This window comes from Euprymna scolopes, chromosome 23 (genome assembly GCF_053919585.1).
Source record: "Euprymna scolopes isolate OS-2025 chromosome 23, ASM5391958v1, whole genome shotgun sequence".
In the NCBI taxonomy this organism is placed as follows: Eukaryota; Metazoa; Mollusca; class Cephalopoda; order Sepiida; family Sepiolidae; genus Euprymna; species Euprymna scolopes.
The window spans coordinates 87,363,048-87,389,047 of NC_136504.1; the positions used below are offsets into that span (position 1 = coordinate 87,363,048).

At 32.6% G+C, this 26,000-nt stretch overlaps 1 protein-coding gene across 2 annotated transcripts in view; it reads right to left on the reverse strand.

The window, feature by feature from the left end:
- Window positions 1-26,000, reverse strand: part of LOC145246045 (armadillo-like helical domain-containing protein 3) — a 148,580-nt gene that overhangs the window by 80,347 nt on the left and 42,233 nt on the right. For both annotated transcript variants that reach the window (XM_080107884.1, XM_080107883.1), the window contains exon 4: window positions 8,135-8,200. In XM_080107884.1, coding sequence (XP_079964010.1) covers window positions 8,135-8,200 — 66 coding nt within the window. The remainder of the gene's footprint in view (window positions 1-8,134; window positions 8,201-26,000) is intronic.

The window sequence follows — 26,000 nt, forward strand, 5'->3', positions numbered from 1 at the left end:
AATGGTAGGACGTTTGCACACAACCAGCTTGGTCGCGTGCCAATCCCAGACTGCCGGGTACCGGTCTCGTTACCAGAAGTGACGTCATGAGATAGTCCATTAATCCCATGGAGGGGCATCTCCAACAATTATGTTTCTGAATTGTTTTAAATAATGATGGATAATTTGTATTATTTGTATCATTCTGAATACTGTTCTCATCTTGAATGTTATTCTCACAACATTTCTGCCAATCTAACCTTTGACTATCTTTAGAACTCGGGAATCGTTTTCTTGAACTCAAGAATCTGCAGAGATTTTTTAACAGAACTTTTTTCTTTAATCCAATTAATTTAATTTTGTTCCGTCAGCCATCACTGAGTAGAAGTTTTACGTAATTCGTAGTTTCATTTTGAGGTTGAAGGTTCAATCTTCAATGCAGGCGATACTCAGAATACAATCGCAAATTACTTCAGACGTCTACTCGGTCATGGTTAACAGAACGAGAGCATGCTACGTCCATGGATGCAAATAAAAGATTCCATCTGAAATTCTGCATGGATTACCGAGTTTAACAAGAAACAGCTTGTTGCAATATTTTTACTCCATAATGGGGTATGATCCCGCACAGTCAGGAGATTCTATTTATAAACGATGCTGCTAGGAACTGACGAAGTGAATTAATTCACGTTCTACTACCAACCAATCAGAAACCAGAATTGCTCCATAAATATTAAACCTTTCTGTGGCAACTTCGCATATGTCTTCTTTATGTTAGAATCTTTTGCTCTGTGGATTCCAACTCGAGAACATGGCTTACACTTCTAGACACCTGAGGATGGTTGGAGGTCACATCAATCAAAATGTTGCAAAAATAACCATCATCCAAATAATTCAAATAAAATCATATTAAGTAGTTTATATTAATGACATTGATCAGGATTAAATATTAAACTAATGAAATGGATTAAAAAGACAATTTTACTTTTTAAGAATATGGATCAATATTTGGCATGTAAATCTGATGAAATAGATTGTTTAATCTGCCTTTTGTTACAAAAGGTATGCCAATCAATGAAATAGGAGAAAATCTGACTTGATATATATAACACTGCATGAACAACCCATGATCCATGATGGCCCTTAAGAATATACTAAGAAAGTGCCAAGCTGGATACAAGTTCATAATGCAGATGAAGGAATGAACCACCTAATGTACATGGACGGCCTGAAACTCTTTGCAAAAAGCAAGAGAGACACTAATAAACATGACCAGAATCTTCAGCCAGGACATCCGAATGGAATTCGGTATCGAAAAGTTTGCACTGCTGATCATCAGAAAAGAAAACTGGAGGCAACCAAATCAAACAGAGATGCAAGCACTAGGCAAACATGACAGCAACCAATATTGGGGAGTTTTCAAAGCAGACAGATTCAAAGCAACAGAAATGAAACAGAAAATTAGAAAGGAATAACTCAGAAAAGCAAGAAAATTGCTTAAAACTAAACTATATAGTAGAAATCTAATAGTAGAAACCTGATAAATATGTGGGCAGTGTCACTAGTAAGATACTCTGGACCATTCATAGGTAGGACCAAAGAAGAACTGAGGCATCTCGACCAGAAGACCAGGAAACTCATGACTAGGCACAATGCACTACACCCAAAAGATGATGCTGACTGACTCTACGTGAAAATGAAATATGGAGGAAAAGCACTGGTTAATATAGAAGACTGTGTCAATCACACCAAAAAAGAATTAGAAAAATACATAATGCAAAACACGGAAAGAATAATTACACTGAATAAGAAACACTGAAAAAATGAACAAGACAGAAAAAGAGACGCAAGGGATAAAACAAGAAAAGAAAATTGGAAAGAGAAACAGCTACGCAGACAATTCACAACAAATATAAATGCAACTGAATTTGAACTGTTTCTGAATTATTGAGATGAAGATGCATTATTTGGATTACTGTTCTCATCTTTAATGTTATTTTCACAATGTTTAAAACAATGTAACCTCCGATCTTCTACAAGTTTCTCTTGTCAAACTTGTGAATCTGCAAGAATTTAGGAGGGAACCCATTATTTAATCTACGAGAGTAGCATGCTTTTGTTCTATCAACCATGAGCAGATATAATATTAAGTAATTCACAACTGTATTCTTAGCATTACCCGCACTGAGGATTGAACCTTCAACCTCTAGAAAAGTGTCATTTACAACTGAATTTTGCCTAGTACTTTTTTCCGTTATGTCACAGGTCTTTGCATACCCTCGGTGCAGTTGATACTCATAATACAATGGCGAATAATTTAAGATTTTTACCCGGTTATGGCTGACAGAACGAGAACATACTATTCTAGATCAAATAAAGGGTTCTGTTTGAAATTTCATGCAGATTCCAGAGTTTAACAAGAAGAAGGTCGATGGTTACATCGGCCTAAATGTATAACACTTAATCACAGTAGTTTGAATAATTCAAATAATATGAATTTGAACTGTTTGACAATTCCATAATCCACTAATAATTCAATAATCAACTACTCTCATTTACTGCACTTCATTGATAGCACTACCTCGATCTCGATCGTTCAGGGGTGTGCAACATTTTTTAATGTTGGGTCACATTTGAACTTTGCAACAACAATGAGGTTCAGTTACCATAAAAAAATTTAGACTTATGAGAACGATAGTTAAGTAATTAAGTACATTCAGTAATATTGAGAATACATTTAGAAATAAAAACATGACATTCAAACATTTTATTAGTTTTTCCATGTGAAACTTGGTATTTTGCATTGTTACATAATTTGTCAATGTCTGCTCTGACAGATGTTGTGGCCACTCTAAGTTGACTTGATAAATTTCCATCTGTGAGCTTTGAAGTCGTCATTGCTGAAAATATGTAACATCTTGTTGCTTATTTACTATGAATTGTTCAATTTCTTTCCTTAAATTCCAAAACCGTTTCAAAGTAGCAGCTCTGCTATGATTCAAATTTTATGCAGTAACTAAATATTATTGACATTTAAATAAAGAATTTACTGAAAATAATAATGATGTCTAGTTTTTACATAAACCTACTTAAAAATATCTTTTATCCACCTTGTTTTAAAATAAAAAGATGCAACGTTTGTCGACTTCCAGGATATTATATGTGGTCAATTCAAAAATGATAGAACTAGTTTTACAATCTAAAAAAAAAAAAAAATGTTTCATTTAAAACAAATATCGAAATTAAAGTGCATAATTATAAAAAACAAAATACTATCTGAGGGCTACATTAACTAGTCTGATGGGCCAGGTTGTGGCCCGCAGACTGCCTGTTGCACACTTCTGTTCTACATCTACCAACCCAAGCACTCTTATCCATTCTTTAAACATGATCATACCAACACATCTCCCTATACTGTCCAGATTTAATTTTCCTCTGAGGTCATCAGATCTAAGCCTGTTTTTAAAAATCATATTATGCATCCATCATTCATCTATTATTTCTAACCATGCAATGCATGTCCTCAAGTTTCACTAGCCAGGTTTCAATTGTATACATTATCCTGCTCTATACCAGGTATGTGCAATTTAATAGCGGAACTGATAGGAAAACATGGTTTTCAAAGCCAGCTTATCATAATTTTTTAATAGATTTCTGACTAATTAACCAATTTTAATGATATTTTCAGTATTTATTAATTAACAGTGACAAAATATCATTTTTATGTATATTTATATTATAACATTTTTGGACGTCTTATTTGTTGTATTAAACATTCCTATCGCATTTAAATGTGTTTTTTATTTATTTTGATACAAACTTTTAGTACTTATGCACTTATGTTACCGTGCTGAAATAATGTTATTATTTAGAAATGCATTCTTAAAATGGGAGGGGACGGAGTTTTGTAATTATTCTGTATTTTCACCTAAGAATTTAATAATAAATAGATATCATAAAATTTGAATCTAACTCGAAATATTTTTTAAAATAGCACAGTAATAAAAGTGCATGAGCACTAAACTAAATTTTTTGTTTGAATTGAATATTTTTTTTTTTAATTTTTTCCAACGCTACAAAACAACGTTACAAAAAATATTCCTTTTCTTTTCATAAAACTGATGTTTTCTAAATAATTGAAAAAAATAATAATGATAAATGTATACGTCATCGCTGTAAGTCATTTTGTAACCAAACATTTTGTTATGAATTTGTATGACAGCATCTTAAAAAACAATAAAATATTGGCGCTCGCTATCATTTCTATCGATGCGCTCATGAAAAGTTCTTAACCAATTTTTTTCAAATTTTATAACAAAAGAAAAACATATATTAGCTATTACATACCATTAAAACAAAGTTTCTATCTTGATTTATTTTTCTACTAGAAAGCTTTAACTTAAAGATGTTATAACTTTTTACTGGAAAGTTGCACGTGTTTTATTCAAATTTCGTAATAAAAACAGTTCTTTTCTCTTATTGTTTTAAAAATATGAAACCTCATCAACTAGTAGAGCTTCCATATCGAGTATTTATATGAACAAACCTAAAACGTGTGCGTGCAAAAAGTCATTTACCGCTCGCAGACACGTCGATATGGCATGTTTCGTAGTTAATAGGTGGGACTGAATTGCAATTTCTTGGAATAATCACAACAAAAATATTAAAATACCATTTTAACGAAAATTTTGCTCCCAGTTCCGGACCTGTATCAAGATGGAGATTGAGGCTGAAGGCAGCTACATTGAATAGATGTCAGCCCTGTTACTTGATCAAGTTACGTGAATTGATATTTTCAATAAAAGTTTTCAAATAAAGATGCAGCGTTGTTTTTTTTTTTTAGGGTGGCAAATTCATCGTTTCACCCTCTATCATTATTTTACTAGAACCTTTTTTAATCTGTGTTTATCTTAAGTGTTTTATGGTCAGTGAGTATGGCTACAGTAACATATGGTTTTCAGAAATATGTCAAACATGTCATGGGGCGGGATTAAACCTATGATTGATAGATAGAAAGTGCACATTTAAAGTGCCCTGCCGTACATGCCCATCAAACAGAAATTAATTTGATTCAAAAATAAAAAAAATACATGCAAATATTTGATATAGTTTTTCCATATGTTTAACATCAAAGAAAGTTTTGACAGTTTCTTAGATTTTTTTTTTGTTTGCATACTTAACAGCCATTAATAACTTTATCTAGAAACACCTCAGCTGTGATATTTGACAATCACTCATGCGCAATGTTAGCCTATGTATGTGTAGATGGAAGTAAAATGTTCATAATGTAATTAGACATTGTTACATAAGAGAAAAGAGGTGTGTAACATCTTTTTAATAAAACATTCTTCTGCCTCTCCCGAAGACTGGACTCTTTCTAATGTGCACTTTCACAACTATCTCAATAAAACAAGACGAAAAAGAAAGCTGACTGACTGACTGACTACTTGACCTAGTTTCAGTGTTTTTAATAACTAGCAGTAACTTCTGAAGACCTGACGTGGCACTCACCCTAAGCTGGTTGAACCAGCTTCCTCCAGAGGTGGTAGTTTCATGGGAATATCAAATTCACAAGTGCTTGTATATCCCGATCAGACGAGATGACGACATATATATATATATATATGCAGATCATCATATAATGATTAGATCACTTTGATAGACGTTAAAAAGCATTTAAAAAATAAATGTTTAAATTCAACAGCATTTCTCAGGGTTAACAATGGATTGGGTCCTTGCTAATGAAGCCAGGGATGGCTTCTGTCGCCGAGTTCGAATCTATCAACTGGTGTTAATCGTGACACCCTGCACTGATGATTCCCAAAAAGATGAAACACTATTGTCTGTAGGAATTTAATTACATTAAATAATTATATATATATATATATATATGTAAGTAAATTTTTGGTACAGCAGAATGGAAGGAGAAATTTCAGAGGAAACATAATTTAATTTAAATACCAAAAAAAAAAACAAGAAATGGGCAGGTGAAATTAAAATTTTCCCTAAGGCCTTATCGTCTGACCCTCTAAGAGGAAACGTCAGAATGATAGATTAAAAACTAAGAAAACGAATGAGGGAAGAGGGGAATTTTGGTTACAGTTGGAAGAACAGTGGAGAGAAAAAAAAAAAAAAAAAAAAAAAAAAAAAAAATCTCACTGTTCAGGTGGTTTTAAATCAATGAATATCTCCAACTGATGTCTAAGAATCTTTTGTCTACACAGGCTAGGTCGAGAGTTGTTAATAACTAACGCCTCAATGATATTGAGATGATAGTTCGACCTAGCACTGTGTAAAACAGAAAACCACCCATCGGAATATTGATCGGCACACCTATTTATACTCAACAGGTGATCGCCAATGGCAGACTCATGAGCCTGGGAGTGCCCGGATGCTCTCGAAACCTGGTGTAGTCGAATATCCCGAGTGATATGTTGGGATATTCTCATTTCTAATCTTTGGGACGTTTTGCCAACGTAGTCAGCTCCACACTGACAAACGAATTTATAAACAACAGAGTTCTTTTGAATGGTTGGCAAAACATCTTTACGAAAAGAAGAGAAAAAGGTTCGAGTTGTGTAAACTACTCTAAGCATAGTAGCTGGAAAACATCGTTGAGTAGCAGAAAAATTTTTTTTTCAGAATATATATATATATATATATATATATATATATATATATATAGCTATTCTTTTCATGAAATACTAACAAAAATTTAAGTTTCAATATGAATTTTTGGCATTTCAATTTTTTAACCCTCTTAACCATCCCATGCCAGGACGAAAGTGGGAAGTTCATCCCTTTTTACTTTTGTGGGGTGGGAAGCCTGTACTTCTTGCCTTGTCTGCCCTCTTCCTGTTTAGTTTGATAGTGGGGCTGGGTAACCCTTGTCTTTGCCCTACAGCAGTCCTGAGTGAAGGGAGAAAGAGGGATAATTAGGGAGCTTGTTGAGGAAGAATGCATCCTTGGTCACTTTCTTCGGTTCCGGGATTTTTCTCCTTTAGAGGAAGACATTTTGGGGTAGTTTTGTTGATTATTACTAAACTTTCAACATAATTTTATTCTCCGTTAATTACAGGGCGACAACGCCTTATCAACTGGGAAATTATTTGTCTCAAGAAGACCAACGGAAGAAACAAACTGTGTTTTTTATGTTTTTTCTGTAAGAGATACAGAATTTAAATTCACCGAGCAGCCAAAGATGAGGACGAACAGGTTTCAGCTGTCCTCATGCAAACTCCAGGAAAAGAAATTCCCTCTTTATTCAAGGAACTTCTAAGTAGAGACAGTCTTGGAAGATGATTTAACCTGGAATTGTTAAAGAAAGAACTTCCCTTCATAGAAAGACATTTTTATTTAAAAAAGAAAACATTAGAACCAGAAGGTCCCAGGAAATTGAAAGAGTGTCTCGAAGAGAAAAACTGAAAGAACATACTAAAGACCTTTTAAACGTTTGCATGTTTCTTGCCTTTCAGGTTTTTATGTTAAGTAAAATTGTGTTTTTACTTTGAATAAGAAAACAAGAACTTTTCTCGTTTGTTCCTTTAATCTGTTATCATTTGGACGATAAATTTAACTTTGTCGTTCCAGTCAATGGAGATAATTCTGGAATAGTTTCTCAATTAGAGACTCCGTTTTTACATATGTTTCTATTTTTTTATTTTTTGCATTTATTACTTTAAAGGTAATTTGATCCTTGCTTTGGGAAATAAAAGCAACAGCATTTTTTAATACAACTTGGACTAAATTAATATATTTTTAGGGTCTAGTTTTCATTTGCTCCTTTTGTATTTTGTTCCTCTTTGTTTATTGCTCCTTTTGGTTTCTATTGACGAGACTTGGCCTTATTTTTCCCCCATTTTTTATATTTGTTACCCAATAAAACGAATTTTGGTAACGACCCCAAAAATTATGTGCATATTCAAATGAAAAGGTTCTATCTACACTTTTTGTATTTAAGATTTATATGTATAAATAGTTATTTCTTTATAACATTAAAGTAGTCAATCCAATATATATTCAAGCAAATACTATCAGCAGCAGCTGATTTTAGTATTTTTGATAGCGCTACTAGTACTTAAATAATGTCTACCATTTATGATTTGTAAAATGTAATGTTTCACATGTAAGTTATTGAAATGGTTAAGAGGCTTACCTTTAAAGATACTAATGCATCTCCATTCAGTTTATCAAACTCTGATTCAATATAATTTGTCTTCACCTGGAAAATAAAAATATTGGACAACCTGAATGATATGAAAGATGAAAATAAAAGTAGACAAAAACATTTCCGGTTTATAAGTTTCTGTAATTGTTAATTTTATGCATATTTGTTTTTTTTATTTTCATTATTTGTCTTATTTTCAACAGAAAACAATGGCTACATTTTCATTCTTTTTTTTTTTTTTTCAGAATAATTGATTACCAACAATTTTTAACATCCATATGTGTAGAAGAGATACCTCCTTGGAATACATTTCAAAAGGATAAATATAAAGATTTCAGACTTCCTCAGCATTAGCAGGAAAAAAATGATAGGCAAGGTCACCAAGAAATCCAAAGATTCAGGAGTCAACTACAAGTACCATCAGAGAGAAATGAATGATCAATGGTCTGATATTACCAGAACACTGTAGTTCATCAATGAAGGTGGCGTTATGGCACTCCACTTATTTCCTGAGGGTACATCCATTTTCTGAACAAGATAATGAAAACTTGAAGTGACTACGTTGCTGCAGGTACGCCATAGATGTGGAAGTAAAAATCAGTGCATTACAATACAAGCCAGAAGGCCTAAACAGGTTGTCAGAGAACTTTATCAACCACACTTTACCCAATAACTTACCTCCCAGCTTGCCAGTCTGAAGCCCTGTCAAGTTTTTTTGAATAGGACACAGTGGAAAAAGATATCAATGAGTGATGGAATGATTCCAATATTTCTCCCAATTCCAATACAATTACAAAGTCCAATTCCTTTCAAATTTCTAAATAGTTATAAGGTTATTAAGTTTGAACTGTTAATTATAAATAATAGATAATATATACAGTAATAATAAACTAAATAAATGTATATATATATATATATATATATATATATATATATATATATATATATATATATATATATATAAAAAGTAGTAGCATTTGTGTGTCTGTGTGTACAACTCCCAATGACCAAAGAAATACAAAGGCCATATGTGTGTACACCTCTCCTGGTCAAGAAATATTAACACCCATGATAGGATACTTCTGTCAACGAAGACATTATATTTTATATGTAATTTCTATATATAGCATTCTTCAAACCACATCTACATTGATTGAGTTACGGTCATTAGCATATCACATTAAATTAAATCTATTTAAATAATTAGCTCGATGATATTACTTATTCAACATAATAGCTTCGTTTCAACTGTACTAATTAAAAAATTTTTAATTATTTAGTTCATTTAAATTTCAATTTATATTTGATTTAACTTATTTTATTTGAAATCTGAAAACGTTTTATTTTCAAACCAGAAAACCAAAGGGGAAATAACTGTGATAGTTTAATTGAAAAATTGTTTTAAACAGAGCACATTATTAAATATTTTCTGTAATATATTTGTTTTCATTTAGAAATATTCTTCTAAACTGAATTATTATTATTTTTATTTTTAATACGGAGGAAATTTTTTTTGCTTATTCTTAATTTTTAAGTAACCTTTTTTGCTTGTTAGAGAAAAATAATTAAAACTAATGTCCTCATTTACTTGCATCCCCATGAAGGCAGAGTTAGTCAGACACAGGCCAATTTTCCATGTGAGTAAAATCCATCATCGCATATATTATCTGCTCCTTTTTTTTGTTTATAAAATTTAATCAGCGTTGCCCAGGATTTATTATAATAATTATACCATAGCAAGTGTGTTTAATTGCCTGCGAAACAGATTTTCTTTATAATTTATTTAATATCTTAAATTAAAAATGGTCAATTTTTACGCCGTGACCCAGCATCGTTTAACCCCTAAAAAAAAAGAAAAATTTAAACCTGCTTTTTGGGGCCTAATACATTTAAGCAGTCTTTATAAATAATATGAAAGAAGAAATTTTGTAAAAAAAATTTTTTTAAATGTAACATTTTAGCGTGGGGGATCACTTTTCTATATAAATTTAACGTAAGATGAGCACTCACTTTTTGGCCAAAAAGTGTTCAACCAGACATGTCATCTCTAGCATTTTTTCAAGTTTGGCGATCGAAAAGGGGGGTGGGGGTGGGGGGGGGCATGGCAAATACATTTTTTTTGGGGGGGGGGGAATTACATTTGAAATATAAGATAACAATAAATTTAATTAATTTTTATGAGACCATTCTGTACTTTCACCAACAATTTTATAAACAGAAAGAACCCCAAAATATGACAAATTCAATTTTGGGGAGAGGGAGGATTTCATTTAATTGTTTTTGGAATTAATTTTTGGTAGATTTGTCATAGTGTTGTATCCTTGTGTTTCTTTTACAAGCACTTCCATAGAATCTGCTCCGAGAAAGACTGTATTAATAAACCTCAAAACTAACCAACTTGATTAGCAACAAAATCACACCCCTTTTTTGCAGAGGTCCCTAGATGGCAGATGATTTTCTACTCTAATAACTTCTTTTCTCAGACTATATGCATTTGGAATTTCCTCCCGGCTTATCATATAAATGTGCAAAAAATATTTAAGCATAATGAGAACACACTTCTTGTTGACCAACTTCCCACTCAAGTTGCCCCCTTTAAATCTGGCCTCTATCACAGGAACTCTTTAAAGCTCAGTGGCAAGATGGGCATGAATGGTTGATATGTTGTAACATAACCAAACAGCACTTCTTTAGATCGCACATAATCGACAGGACATCAAACAATCAAATGTCAAAGACTACCTTAAAAAAATAAAAACAAAGATAAATATTTCAGATTTTTATCACTTTATTTTTATCTATTAAAGTATGCGTCAGTTTGTAATGGATGGGGAAAAAGTACATCTAAACAAGTTATAGAATCTACGAGATCACCCAGGTTTGTATTTGTTTAGCAAATTCCACAGATGGTCATATGTCCAAAGATTTTCATCTAGTAGTTGAGAGACTGGTTCCCTACTGATTTCAACTAGGTCGCTTTTTGAATCCAATTACATTTCCGAATTTTTTAGCTGAAGGTTGATTATTCATATTATTTGGTGAGACATGTCGTCCACCAAAAGTAAGTTTAAAAGAACATAGAAAAGCTGTTATATGTAGAGAGATGGAACAGTCGGGTATGGCTGACCCCATATGGAGGGGAAAAGGAAATCATCTACGTTTATGGGACAAAGTAAAAATTATAGACAGAGAAGAACGGTGGAAAGTAAGATATGATATATAATGATAAGTAGTAAGATTGTACTGCAGATTCCCAAATTCTGTAGAAAGATTTCCGAGTTTGACAAGATACATCTTAAGAAGATCAGAGGTTACACCAACTGAGACATAAAAATAGCACTCCACAATAGTTCGAAGAATACAAATAATACAAATTCAAGTCAATTAGCCACAATTTCTTGTCAATGATTGTGCCATAAGAAATCAAATGGAGTTCATACCATTGATCAATGATAGTACTCCCATAGTGTTCCTCATCTTTCAGTTGGCATTTTTGTCTTATTAGCCTTTATCATATCTCTTGGCCTTGTTGACTGGCTTTTATACATTTACTTTTATACTAACCTATCTCTGTCCTGGTCTTTATTTATCCCTCGTTTTCTCAACTCCATCATTATAACTTCCTCTCTTGTTTTCGTTGGCCCTCACTTGTTAACTGATCCTGCTACTTCAACTGTTCTACATCCTCTAACCTAAGAACTCTCATCCATTGTTATTCCAACCAATGTTACCAAACCAATGAAGTCTCCCATTCTGCACACATCTACCTTATACTACCCAGGTTTAATCTTCCTCCAAGATTATCAGATGTAAGCTTGTCTTTAAGACTCACACCACACATTGATCATATCACTCTCATATCATTTCTTTCCATGTAACACACATTTTCAACTCTCACTGATCAAGTCTTACTTTCATGTCATCAAATTGTGTACATATACTAATAGATGTTTGTCTTGATAAAGTAAAATGGTAAAGCTCTGCTGGTTAGTTCTCTGGACTGACTCTATCCACTCTTTAGTCTTTATCAGCATCAGCCCCTACTCGTTCTCTACCCCAACACTATTACAAAAATAACAAAACTCGCAGACAATAGCAATAGTCTTGTCAACTTAATATACTTGCTGAGTTCTTATCTGTTTCTGTTGTATTACACTTATTGCACACAACCTGGTTATCATCTATGAACCCACCCGTAAATCCACTGCACTAATTTTGTAGGGAAGAGATTTTTATTTTTTTACAAGGGAGTCACCACTTATCAAGGCCCAAAGGCCACTTGAGGATAAGGGTTAATGAATGTAAGGTAGTAGTGTAGTAATCATTAATGGTGGAGATTTGTTAGAATTTGGATTATTTAATGGGACGACTAAACAAGAATTTGTTTACATTGGATTTGAAGGCTGCCATATTGTAATTGATCAGGAAGCAAGCCACGAGAACAGTGTTCCACAGGAAAAGAGTGTTGTTTATGGAATCCACATTTAGATTTAGGCACAGGTAGAGAGTGGGAGAATTTTTTGATTTGCTTTATCGTTATTTTCATGGCAAGTGCTCGACTGAGCTTCAATATATGGTCCCCCCTCACCAAACTTTCAAAAGAAACACTCGTCTAGCTGAAAACACTATCAATAATTCCCCCCACTCTTTATCTGTGCCTAAACCTAAATGTAGATTCCATGAAAAAAGCTTCTTTCTTAGAACTGCACGCCTGTGAAACTGTCTTCCGTTTTCCTGCTTTCCAGCTGACTACAGTATGGTTGTCTTCAAGTCCAATGTAAACAAGTTTTTGATAAGCCGTTCCCCTTGAAGTTAACAAATTTGCTGAATTTCTATTACTGACAATTACTATATTGTCCAAGTGACTACTGTACACTTTTTAACTCTTATCCTCGAGTGGTCCCTGGGCCTTGATAAGTGGTGATGCCTATGTAAAAAAAAAAAAAAACTAGTTGAGTGATTTTTGTGAAAATTTGGCAAGGAGGGAGAGGCCATAGATTGGAACTCAGACAAGCACTTGGCATGAAAATAATGATAGAGAAGAAACAGACTCACAATGTGTATTCTGTGGAAAAGGGGTTGCAGAGAAGAGAAAAGGGTATCACTTATTAAGTTTGGAAGCCGGTTTTGAACTCTGTCAAGGTAAGATAGGCAGGCGGAGTAGCTCCTGCCCAGATGTAGCGACATTATTCCATTTTAGTATGTACTTGGCTCTTATACAGATAGAGGATTGCATCAGCAGCAAGATATCTACTGGAGCGGTAGAATGATCCAACGATTTTTCCAGTGATCATGGCAACAGATTTGATGTATGTGTTCCAAATTACATATTAGTATGTTAAAGAATAATATGAGATGCGATTATCTGAGAAAAATAACAGATCATTATAATGATTTTTTATCGACAGACACAGCAATTACTGTACAGTTTTCTGTAGTAGCAAACAAATACACTACAACGGAATCGATTATTTAAATTTTGGAATCACTTTACATTTTTGTGAATACGAAAGAAAAGATAACATTTCATGCATACATTAATTATTAAAGCTGTGATGATCAAATTTAATACTTTTTACATAAGTTTCCCATCCTTATTACATCTTTCTCACAGAAAAGACGTTGCTCATCTATCTTTGCTCTATCGTTACAACAAACATTTCTCTAGCTACAATCACTGTCAACAATTTTCCTTATGTTCTATCTGTGACTAAAACAAAGCAAAAAATCCACAAGCAAAGGTTTTTTCTAGAACTGCTTCCCTGTGAAACGCAATACCCCAAGGCTGCTTTCCAGCTGACTACAACATGGTTGCTTTCAAGTCCAATGTAAACGATTTCTTGTTATCTATTCTCTTAATCAAATTCTATCCCATTTCCACAACTATGATTGATCATCACAGTGTTGCTTCTTTTTTGTTTCTATTTGTATTAGCCCACCATTTCAAGTCAACCTGCCACTTTCTTTCTAAGTGAACAATTTCATTTGGAGACAAAGATGAGAGAAATACATTTCTTAGTATTACATACATATGCATTTATTATATATATATATATATATATATATATATATATATATATATATATATAACTACTTCATTTACTCACATAAATTTAATATACGAAAGTATAGATTTATGCGTAAACTTTAAGTATTTACTTCAAAAGTGCTCAATACGTAGGTAGAGCTAGTTAGTAATTTATAAAATATATATGGCGACTAAGCTACACTGAATATTCTGCGTTTCATCCACTGTAGGATTCGTCAGGCTTATGCGCATAAGCCTGACGAATCCTATAGTGGATGAAACGCAGAATATTCAGTGTAGCTTAGTCGCCATATATATTTTATAAATTACTATATATATATATATATATATATATATATATATATAGAGAGAGAGAGAGAGAGAGAGAGAGGCTCAAAGTTGTAATAGAAATATTAATATTAATATTTACAGATTAAATTCTACTTTGAAAAAATGCTCAATACTCGAGATATGAAGGGAATTAAATTGTGCAAATTAACATTTTCAAAATTTATTGTTCAAAATCAAGCACAATTACACTTTTTTGATCATTGCAATTTTTTAAGTTTTCACTTTTTGGTACTAACAATTCTATACTTTTGTTTGCTGGTTACTTTCCTTTGACAAAAAAAAAGCCTAATTTTTCAAACTCCATAAAATAAGGAAATAATCTTTTGTATTTTGAATTCCTTGTATTTGAACAATAAGTTTTGTAAATGTTAATTTGCATAATTCCCGTTATAATTATATATATATATATATATATATATATATATATATATATATATATATATATATATATACTCCTATAAATTCGTTTTTCTTTTGTGTGTATTGATATTCATATTAAACCCCTCTTTTCTATTTATTTAAAAAGAAAATACAATTTTCTTATATATGGGTTGTGGAAATGCATTCACTAGCAAAAGATCTAGCTAATTTGCATATTTTTTTAAACATTCATTCGAATTAATTCCCTATTAGTATTTTCGGTTTTCTTATGGGATGATCATCTAGAGTTAACTATTACGTGTAATTATATCCATGCAGATATTCTACATGATTTATACTTGCATAATATTTGCATAAAATTGTTTCCATATATATTTATGTATATGTATATATTTTTGTTTAATCTATTAGTCTATCTATCTAAATATCTATAAAAGTGAACGTGTCTATGTATCTGTCTGCGTGTGTGTGTGTGTACATTTCCCTATGCAATAACTTTACTGAGATTTGGGAAAATCTTTGTGATCGGTTTTCGGCCAAAAATTTTGCTGTTAAGGGGTCAAAATTCAACGATTTGACTTTTGAGAACTCTACCAAACTCCTCCGACAATTTTAGGTCTAAACACTTAAAATTTTAGATATAGGTTCCTTGGACATGGATCTAACTTAATAACTTGATTTGAGTCCAAAACAATAAATTTTAATGGGGTCATAATAGGGGTCAAAGTTAAAAAACTTGACCGCTTTTTTTTTTCTTTTTTTGCTCAACATACACCTCCAAACCCCCAGGCAACACCGGGCTGAAATGCTAGTATATAGAGTTCAACATTCCTTGCAACTTTGAGGGGGTCACAAAGCAATTCATTCATTGTGTTCAACTAGTACAGTTAAGTGCTTAGTTTGCAACAAAGAAATAGAAATGCAGTCTGATGGATTTAATTGTATAACAAAATTCTTTATATTTAAATAGATTGGGGTGGGTTCGTTTTTGTACTTTATAGTATTATATTTTTTTTTATTTCAACAAATAATCAATAATAAGAAAGAAAAATAATTTAACAAAACTTCTTTGCAAGGGCTTTCCACCAGTGGAACACATTATCACAGAACTGCTTTTCTACTGATTACAACTCATTTTCAAATCTAATGCCAATATATTCTTATCCTATACATAAATGCAATTTATACCAGTGATCAATGTTAGTACTCTCATAATATTCTTCATCTTTTGGCTGATGATCGTTCCAATCTCATTATCTTGAGTGGCTTTTGGACCTGATAAGTGGTGCCCTGACAATAAGAGAAAAGTAATAATAATTCAATAATACAGACAAGAACACATGCGCACACACACACAAAATATGGTAGACTCTCGAGGTTATATACCCAGAAAAGGGACCTGACATAGTGATATAAGACAAGAGAGAGAGAGAGAGAGAATAGCAACCCTAGTTAAAGTCAGTGTCACTAATGATACTGATTTAAACAGAACTGAGAGGGAGAAAATAACTAATTACCAAGATCTTATGCATGAAATGAAAAGAAACTGAATTCTTAAGAAGATCTCCATCATTCCTGTAATCATATGGACTACCGGCTCATAAAATAGGAAAATATACTCAATGAACCAAGTGCAAGATAGATACAAACAATTGCTCTTAAAGAAACAGTTAGAATCTTAAAATGATTTCTCGATTAGTCTCTGAAATACTAGGTGAATGTCTAGCATTCGGTAGGTTGCCCCATTCCCAGCAAAAAAAAAGTGATAAAATAATTGTATTCATTGGTATTAGAACAGAGTTGTGTAATCCTTTATTTCCAAAAGATTAACATTTTCTGTTCTAAACTCAAGGTAATTCTATTCACTTTCGAACTCAGTGGCATGATTATTGGCAAGAAATATCAAATTCGTAAACAATTATAATCCTTGAAGGAAGTAAAAAAAAAAAAGGGTATAAAATAGAATAAACAAAGTGAACTTCAAATTCATGCCAATACAAATGTTTGGATTTGACCATTTCTACTGCACTAAGTATGTTATTACAATCTTTAAAGGATGCCAACAATAAGGATATATAAACATAAACAAACTTAAGTTCAAAAAGTATGGTGTGGTTTGCTTGAAGCATGGTTTAACAGATAAAAGGTGTTTTTGAAGGCTTTACAATTGACAGCTTAGAGAATGGATATGTTTATTCACTGATGATGAGTTATACACTCGAAAGGACCTATGGAATAAATACCATCCACAGTTGAAAAAAGAAAAAAGAAAACATTCCGGTAAATAAATAAAAAAAATTATTGAATTATTTATCTGCTCATAACGACTACATTCCTGCATTGTAAGCCTTCAAAAACACCTTTTAAACTCAAGTTAATTTTCAAGGATTTGATTGGAGGCTTTCTACTCTACAAGACATGTTCTAAACAATCAGTAAATGATGAAAATCTTACCAGTTCTGTGTAATCGTTTTCATTTAAAATCTCTTTTAAGTACTCAACTAGTTCCAAACTCATAGTAAAGAAAATGTGTCCAAAATCGTGGTAAGTAAACACTACTATCTACTAAGTTACTAGTAAATAAAGAAACCAACAAGTACTTTCAGTAATACAACAACAATCAAATTAAATGGATAAACCTTGTCCTATAAATTACTCTATCTTCAAACTTCCCACTGTATATATATTTATCAGTGGCTAAAGGTTTCTCATAACAGATATATACACACACACACACACACACACACACATACTAGTAGAGATAGGCTGCATTGCCTGATACCTAATGAGAACCCTGTTTACTTAAGCTCCAAGCTCAGAAACCCATATTACGATTATTATCTTATTTTTTTAATCTTCTATCTAATCTTTTCTCTCTCTAACTCTTCTTCTTTTCTATCTAATATATAAAATAATCTTAGATGGATTTGTAAAATTAGACTTAAATAGCATTTAAGCTGACAAATCAAACTTTGATTCTGACTAGCCAACTTTCATTTGTTATTGTTGCACCATGTTAATTGCAATAAACTAGTTTGCTACAATATTGTTAAATATAGCTAATCTGATCTAGCAGTTTTCTGATAAGTCGAAATTCCTAAATAGTCACCTAAAATGAAAAATCAGCTGAAAGGAATACAGTAGAACCCCAGGATACGGCATTAATCCGTTCCAGGTTTGGGATCATAAGGTGAAATCGTTGTATTGTGGGGCCTATGCAAAACTTTATACAGTACATATTCAAAATTATTAAAAAATACAGTACAGTATATAATACACATGTATATAATCAAATAACATTATAAATAACACCATAAAATGGGGCAAATATCATAACCAGGGGCCAGAAAAACATTGTATTCCACATCATAACCTGAAAATATTTATCCCAGGGCCACTGTATCGCAGGGTTCTACTGTAACTCTTTATCCCAAACAAATTGTTTTTTTCATTTTATTCTTAAAAAATAAAAGCAAAAGTTCATTTGTAATTTAGATTATAATGGATTACTGACCTATTCATTTTTTCCACCCTATGTTTTGCTTCATTCTTATTTTATCAAAACCAGATCGAGGCTACTGAGAGAGTAAGTCAGTGAACATGACAGCGTGACGTCATTTCCTGATCAACATGTAGGCATAGAAAGTTTCCGGTTGAACCACGTGGCCATAAAAAATATTTTTCATTGCCTTAGATTGTGCATGTTTTTTATTCTCTTGAAGAGTAAAAAAAATTATATATTTGCAATCATTTGCACATTGGGATGATTTTAATCTAACAAAATATAACAATAAGTGGGTTGTTTTTTTATTTTTATATCTATCGAAGGAAGTCGAATATTTCATTTTATTTAGGTTTTTAAACTGCAAAACACAATTTTTATATGAGAATATTTTTCAGTCCTTTCTTTTAATAATGAATAAAACTTTTCATCGAGTATTTCCAAATATTTTAAAGTTAGAAGCATTTTTCGCAACAGTTTTTTTTTTAACTAAAATAATTGATGATTTCAATATTTTAGCACCAAGCATAATTTATTTCCTTGTAAATATATTTAAAACTTAAGTTGTTGTTTGTTTGCTTGTTTTATAACATCTTATCTGTAAATAATTTACATAACAGAAATGGGAAATAAAATAGGAAATTTTCTATTCTCGAACACATTCACTTTATTCATTAAATTCTTTATTTTCTCAAACACTTTATTCATACGAACACAAATTCATCTTAAAAATTCATTAACTAATCAGTTTTAATTAAAAAGTTTTGATATGAACTAAAAATAGCATGGTGCATACACTGCACAAGCACTATTATTATTATTAGTAGTAGTAGTAGTAGTAGTACAACAACAATAACAAACAAAAGGTACTTCATGGGGAATGTGGACCCTGCGTAAATGGGTTTTAATTTAATGGTTGCTCCTTAAAAAGTGCATACGCAAAGGGTTTTCATTGGATTATTTAATCATGAACACTTTTTTGAAGGTACTATTTGAGGCAAAAACAAAAAAAAAAAAAAAGGCCAAAAAAATTATTTGAATATGTATAAAAAAATAAATGTAACAAAAAATAAAAAAATATTTAGTGTGGGAAATATAATAATAAAAATAAATTAAAATGAAATGAAAATAAAATAAAAACAAGTATGAAATAAAAGTATGAATCAAACTGAATTAAAGAAATAATAAAAAATTCGAAAAATAAATGTTTACTATATTTTCTTAGTTTTTAACCAATGTTTACATTATAGTATGATTGTCTTTTAGTAGTTATGTGAACTTCATTTCCGTATTCATGTATTCTGCACTGATATAAAAATGAAGATTATAATGGAGTATAGGATTCCTAACCATGTAACTGACGAAAATACGCTACATGTTTTGATGAAAAACATGAGGAAAAAATGAACATAGAAGAACAGAAAACCAAAACTTTAAATGTAATTTCTGTATTAAAAGTAATAGTTATTTAAATATTTCAACATATAATCTTGTGGGGGAAAATCCAGCTCCCCAATAAGGAGTACTCTGGATAGTAACAAAAAAATTGTCTCAATCATGAAAGATTTCTCCTCCACCGGCTGAGGACAGAAAAGGAGAATTGTAGCATCAGCTATATATATGTCTAAAAAAGGCTTTTTAGGCCGGACTTCTCGAGAGGGTTACTATTTTGGAGAACTTTTTATATACTCCCATTTTTATATACGATTTGTGAACGGACCTCGTCTCTATATTAATTTTGATCGACTTTTAAAAAATTCCCTCTTTCGAGTGTTTGTTCGTCCTTTTCATATAAATAAAGCAAAACTAATTGAAGAAAAGCCATCAGCAGCCTTTCATGCTGGGACGTCTTGAAAGCAATTAGCTATGATCAATGTGGGGAAACCCTTCATATCAGACAATTGCTATTCATTTGGACACTGGCAGACCTCCCCCCCCCTTTAACTGGGGAGCTGGTTTTCCTTAACATCATGGGAAAACAAATAAATAAAATGGCAGAAAGCGGAAAGTTTAACTGGCCTTCAGCCAACGTTCATTTTTGCACTTGCGTGATTCTTAACATTTTTGTGCCTGTGTGAACTCATTCACTTTACTATGCATTTCTGCAAGTCAAGTTTTTAATCGCTAAATTTCAACACATGCGTACTACCACTTTTTTTTTTTTTTTTTTGTTCCAAACACCCAGGCACTGCTAGGCACTCCCGCTAGTCTATATATGTAAAAGGCAAAACAGCCACATGCATTTTTGTACGGCTTTTTTCGCCAGTTTTCTCGACACGGTTACATTTATTTAGAAGTTTCCTTATACTTCCTAGATTATAATATCTCAGATCTGAAAACGGACGTCGCCTCTACATTTATTTTGATCGACTTTTAAATAAATCCCTGGTTCCCGCTGTTTGTTTGTCTTTTTCGTATAAAAGCAAAACTAATCGAAGCAAAGCCAGCCACCTAGCTTTCCTGCCAGGGACATCCAGAAAAGCAATTAGTTTTGATCAATGTGGGGGAAACCCTTCATATCAGACAATTGCTATTCATTTGAAAACTGCCAGAGCTTCCCCTTTTATTGGGTAGTTGGTTTTCCCACACATTGTGGGGGAAACAGATGCGGCAGAAACTGGCCTAAAGTTAAGTGCATAAGTCTTAACTTAAGCCAGACGTTCATTTCTCCAAGTCAATTTTTTGATTGAAATGGCTAAATTTGAACGCTTTTCCCTTACTTTTGTGTCATAGCGTAGTCGTAAAATGTCAGGTTTTCTTTCTCTTTATTTTCTGCGTTCGCATCATGGGTTCCCCTGCCTGCCTACTAACACGTTTTTTTTTTTTTTACACACCTTCAAACACCCGGGCAACACCCGGCACCCCTGCTAGTATTTTTTTTTTTACTCATGTTCACCCCTTACAAAGCATATCACCACTTATACATAAGGGGCTACTATTTGGGACCATGTCTAGGAAAGATTAACAAGATATTTGTTAATGTTACATTTAAACTTCTGCATATCAGTACAGCCAGGGAAGCAGGCAGCAGGAAGGGAATTCCAAGGTCTAGCTGTTCAAGGGAAGAAACTATTAGAATAGAAAGCTTTCTGGTATTTAGGGACAACAACAGTGAAAGGGTGAGATCACGTCGAGGGGGGTACAAGTGAAACAAGTTCATCAGAACACATTCCATTAAAATATTTATAAAACAGGCACAGCGATGCAACATTGTGGCGATGAGACAGGGGCTGGAGCTTAGTTGATAAAGTGTGACTGATTAGATTGACAACTCTTTTTTGGACTTTATCTAAGAGGGAGAGGCTAGTGGTAGATGCACCAGCCCAAATGTGGCAACAATACTCCATGCATGAGCGAATGGTGGCCTTGTAAAGGTACATGATACTCTCAGGTGTGAGTAGTCTTCTAGCTCGATAGAAGGAACCCACCTTCTTTGTAGCAGCCTTTGCAATGTCCTCTATGTATTTGTTCCAGTTCATATTGCCCGCAAATGTTAGACCAAGGAGTTTGAAGGTAGAATTCTCAAGTAGGGTGCTATTTGTCATGGATATAGCGGGTTGGAGAGGCGTTTTGTAATTGTTAAAGGAGAGCAGCTTAGTTTTACTAGTATTGAATCTTACCATTCATTTGCGGCCCCATTCCATTATAGTCTGGAGGTTATTTTTTAACAATTCTGCCATTGTCTTAGATTTATGTACATCTGTTCTTCCCTCATGCATATTATAGAGGGTTGTATCATCAGCAAATGTACCCATCTCGGACACAATATTATCAGGGAGGTCATTTATGAATATCAGGAATAATAATGGTCCAAGGATCGACCTCTGAGACACTCGCACATTAATGTTTTGTTGCTTCAAAGTACGTCCGTCACTGACAACCTGTATGCTTCTATTGTCTAAGGATCTAATTATATTTAGTATACATCCAGTTATACCGTACAATTTAACTTTCATTAGCAGCCCTTTATGCCAGACTTTGTCAAAGGCCTTGGATATATCAAGGGCTACAGCCCTGGCTTCGCCCGCCTTATCCAGTACATGGTAAATGTGTTCAGAGATGACTGTTAAAATATCTGCAGTAGAACGACATTGCCTGAATCCATACTGTTTGTCAGAGAGAAGATTTGCTTTTGTTAGGTGGTGAACTAGTGTCTGATTAATTAAGGTCTCTAATTATTATAATAAAGCTGTATTTTTGTTTTTTTGTTCACAATATATGTCATAGGAGATGACGTTATATATGATGTCATCATAGATGTAATATATGGCGTATAGTTTCCACCTGGCAACACCGATACAGCTAATATATGTATATAGATAGATAGATAGATAGATTCTTAAACTAAATTCCCTAAGGTTCTGCATGCAGAACAGAACACTTCAATGATATGAGCATATTGAAAAAAATGGATGAGAGTTCTTGGGTTAGCAAATGTAGAACAGTTAAAGTAGCAGGTTCATTTAACATGGATGATCCAAGAAATAGATGGGAGGAAATGCTAAGAACAAATTTTAGAGAAAGAGGGATAAATAATGACCTGGCAGAGATAGGTTAGTTTGGAAGTCAATTTTTAATAGCTGTTCAATGCATGCTACCATGTAAAGCAGATGTTAAACCGATCATGATGACGCTAATTTGGATAAGTATCTTTCACTTTCATCAAAGTGGCTGCTATAATATTGTGGGTTCTGCTTTAGCACCAAACATCAAGACGAACCGTGACTTTTTACATTGTTTTAGATTATTTATTACTAGAAAATTATAGTATTTAAAGGCAAATAGTCTAACCTATTATTTTCTTAATTGAAAGATATTATTACTTTTATTAGCTTCAAAGTCATTTTTTATATGCTACTAATTTAAATATTATTCCCCTGCTGAGTGACTTATGGCCACGTCTGAGTGCATATATTCTACAGGAGGCTTTCCATAGTCTTACAACATTTACATGCTTTGTAATGACATTTCTAATCAATCACTGTGTTTACCTGTGACACGGCTGTGCAGAGAAATAGAAAATTAAAAATCAATAATGCAAGGCATTCATTAAAAACGCCTTAAACAAAACATTTTGTTTCATACAATTCAGTACATCAAAAGAAAAACAAGAAATATAAAAAGTGATTTTTATGCATACAAATATATATAAAAAAAATCTATATGATATTTTTCATACTCTGTCTGTTGCACTTTTTCTCAGAGACAACTGGGCCGGTCTCACTGAAATTTTGTATGGAGGTGCAACAAACTAAGTATTATGGTATCCATTCGATGTACAGTTAGGGATTAATAAGGATTAGTCATCACAATACCACATTTACTCTCACTATTTCTCTGAAACTACTCAACCAATTTGGTTGAAATTTTGTATGGACCTTTGTTATAATAAGGTACAGCAAACTAAGTATTACGGTATCAGTTTGATGCACAGTTAGGGATTAATAGGATTAGCATTTAGTGTAAAAATGAGCACAAATGTACCCACATTCAACTACCAATTTCGCATAAAACACTCATTCTAAGTCAACAGGTCATAACCGTTCTTAACAGGAAAAAAATCTAGTTATGTTTATATTAGATGTCTTTCACAAACCAGTTTAATGTGCAAAAATGGATTTGTATACTAAAATCACTTCTATTTCAAGTTGTGATAACTCATTTATTTGTTTATATTATTTTAATAAAATTTAGATGAAAACCAAGTGAAGCATGCATGGTCCACCATGAGTGCACAGTGAACGAGGCATACAAAAATGACTAAGTTCAGCATTTGCATCCTCGCCCCTCCATTTAGCCCCAAAAGTCCCCAAGGGTTGTCAAATCCTGGTGAAAAATGAACAAACTGTGCAGTTTTAGGCCTTAACATATGTAAATTTGAGTTCTGCACCATGCAAAAAAAGAAATAAATAAGTCCATCATTTGCCCACCCCCACCCCCATTTAGCCCCAAAAGTCTCCAAGGCTTTAACATATTTAAATTTTAGTTCAGCACCATGCAAAACTGCTAAATAGACATACACAGAAAATGTTGGGCCACTATGGTAAAATTGTCCCAAAAATGGTGTGTTTTTATTAGCCCTAAAAGAGCCCCTGAGGCACACCCAAGAGTTATCACGAAGTATAGACAAACAAAATTATATAGAAATCAGTTAGTTACAACTTTTCAAAAAGTTTTATAAAAATCCAAGGAATCAATTTTTTTTAATAAGCATAAAAGTGTCAATTTTAGCCGTTTTAACCCGAAAGGCACCCTAGGGAGGTAATCAGAGTTTTCCCGGAAAATCCGTTCTGTTACTTTTTTACACATATCATATTTAATGTTTGTGCAAAATTTCAAAAAATTCCAAGACATAGTTACTGAGAAAAGTGCGGGGAAATGACCAGATGAACAGACAATGGTGAATTTACAGGTCCACCCTCCTTTTCTTGGGGGACCAACAAATTTAAACTTTTATCTTTGTAAATGTATAATTCTATCAAGTGTGTCATTAATAGATTGTTTGTTTTTTCAGGTAATTTTAAGTTTGGTTACTGTTTTCAGTATGGAGTCATTTATTTTTTAATGTTCATCATTGTCAACTTAATGCACACAATATTGTTTGTCTCTATGCATATAAAAACAGTCCCTGTCTTAAAGAAAAAAGGCCACCCATTAATACGATGCATTTGATATAAGGTTCTAAGTTGTTTTTCACAAAAAATAATCCAAATTAAAAATTTTAATGAATAACACTTTTAGTTTATTAACAAGTTGTGTTTTCTGTTTTTACATGGATCCAAATCTGAGTGTTTTTTACTGAATTATTATTAAAAGAAAAATATAGCTTGATCTGTACTGTGCTATGAATCGTGTAATGAAGATTAAATGTGTTAGCCATTGAAATAAACCTTATATAAACAATGAAAGTTGTACTTCTGGATCATTTAAATAATTAATTACATTAATAATTAATGTACATAAAAAAATATGTAAACTGTGGATTGTATACCGTTTTTTATTGTGTATGTTTTAGCATCCCACATTCACTTTTTAATTTGGTACCATGTTACTAGTAGAGCTCCAAATATTCTTAGACTATGTGGAAAACTTAAGTGATGAATCAGTCAAATGAAAATTGTTACCCTTGGCTAGTAACTTAGTTTAGTATCATGATAGTAACAGAGTTTCTTTTATTATTTTACAATGGACATCTATTGAATTTCATGGGGACATATCTGACGAAGACAGGTTTGACCCCACTCATTAGCATGTACAGCCAGTTAGTCTGAGATTGCTTATTTGAGACCATATTTTTTATTGTGTAGGTTTTAGTGTCCCAAATCCACTTTTTAATTTGGTATCATTCTACGAACAGAGCACCAAAACGCAAGATGTATATGAAAACGGATATAAAGGTGTCAAAACAGTTTTTTTTTTTTTTTTCCCCATCAAAACATAAAACAAGTTGTTTAGGATGTGACACAATTCACTCAACCAGACACGCCTCTCTAGCAGATGTTGCAAGAAATCGTGTATGGCCTGAGGAATGGTCATTATTACCTATGACTTGTTACTTTGAGGTTTCCCTTTCTCATCTCTCACTTTCAATT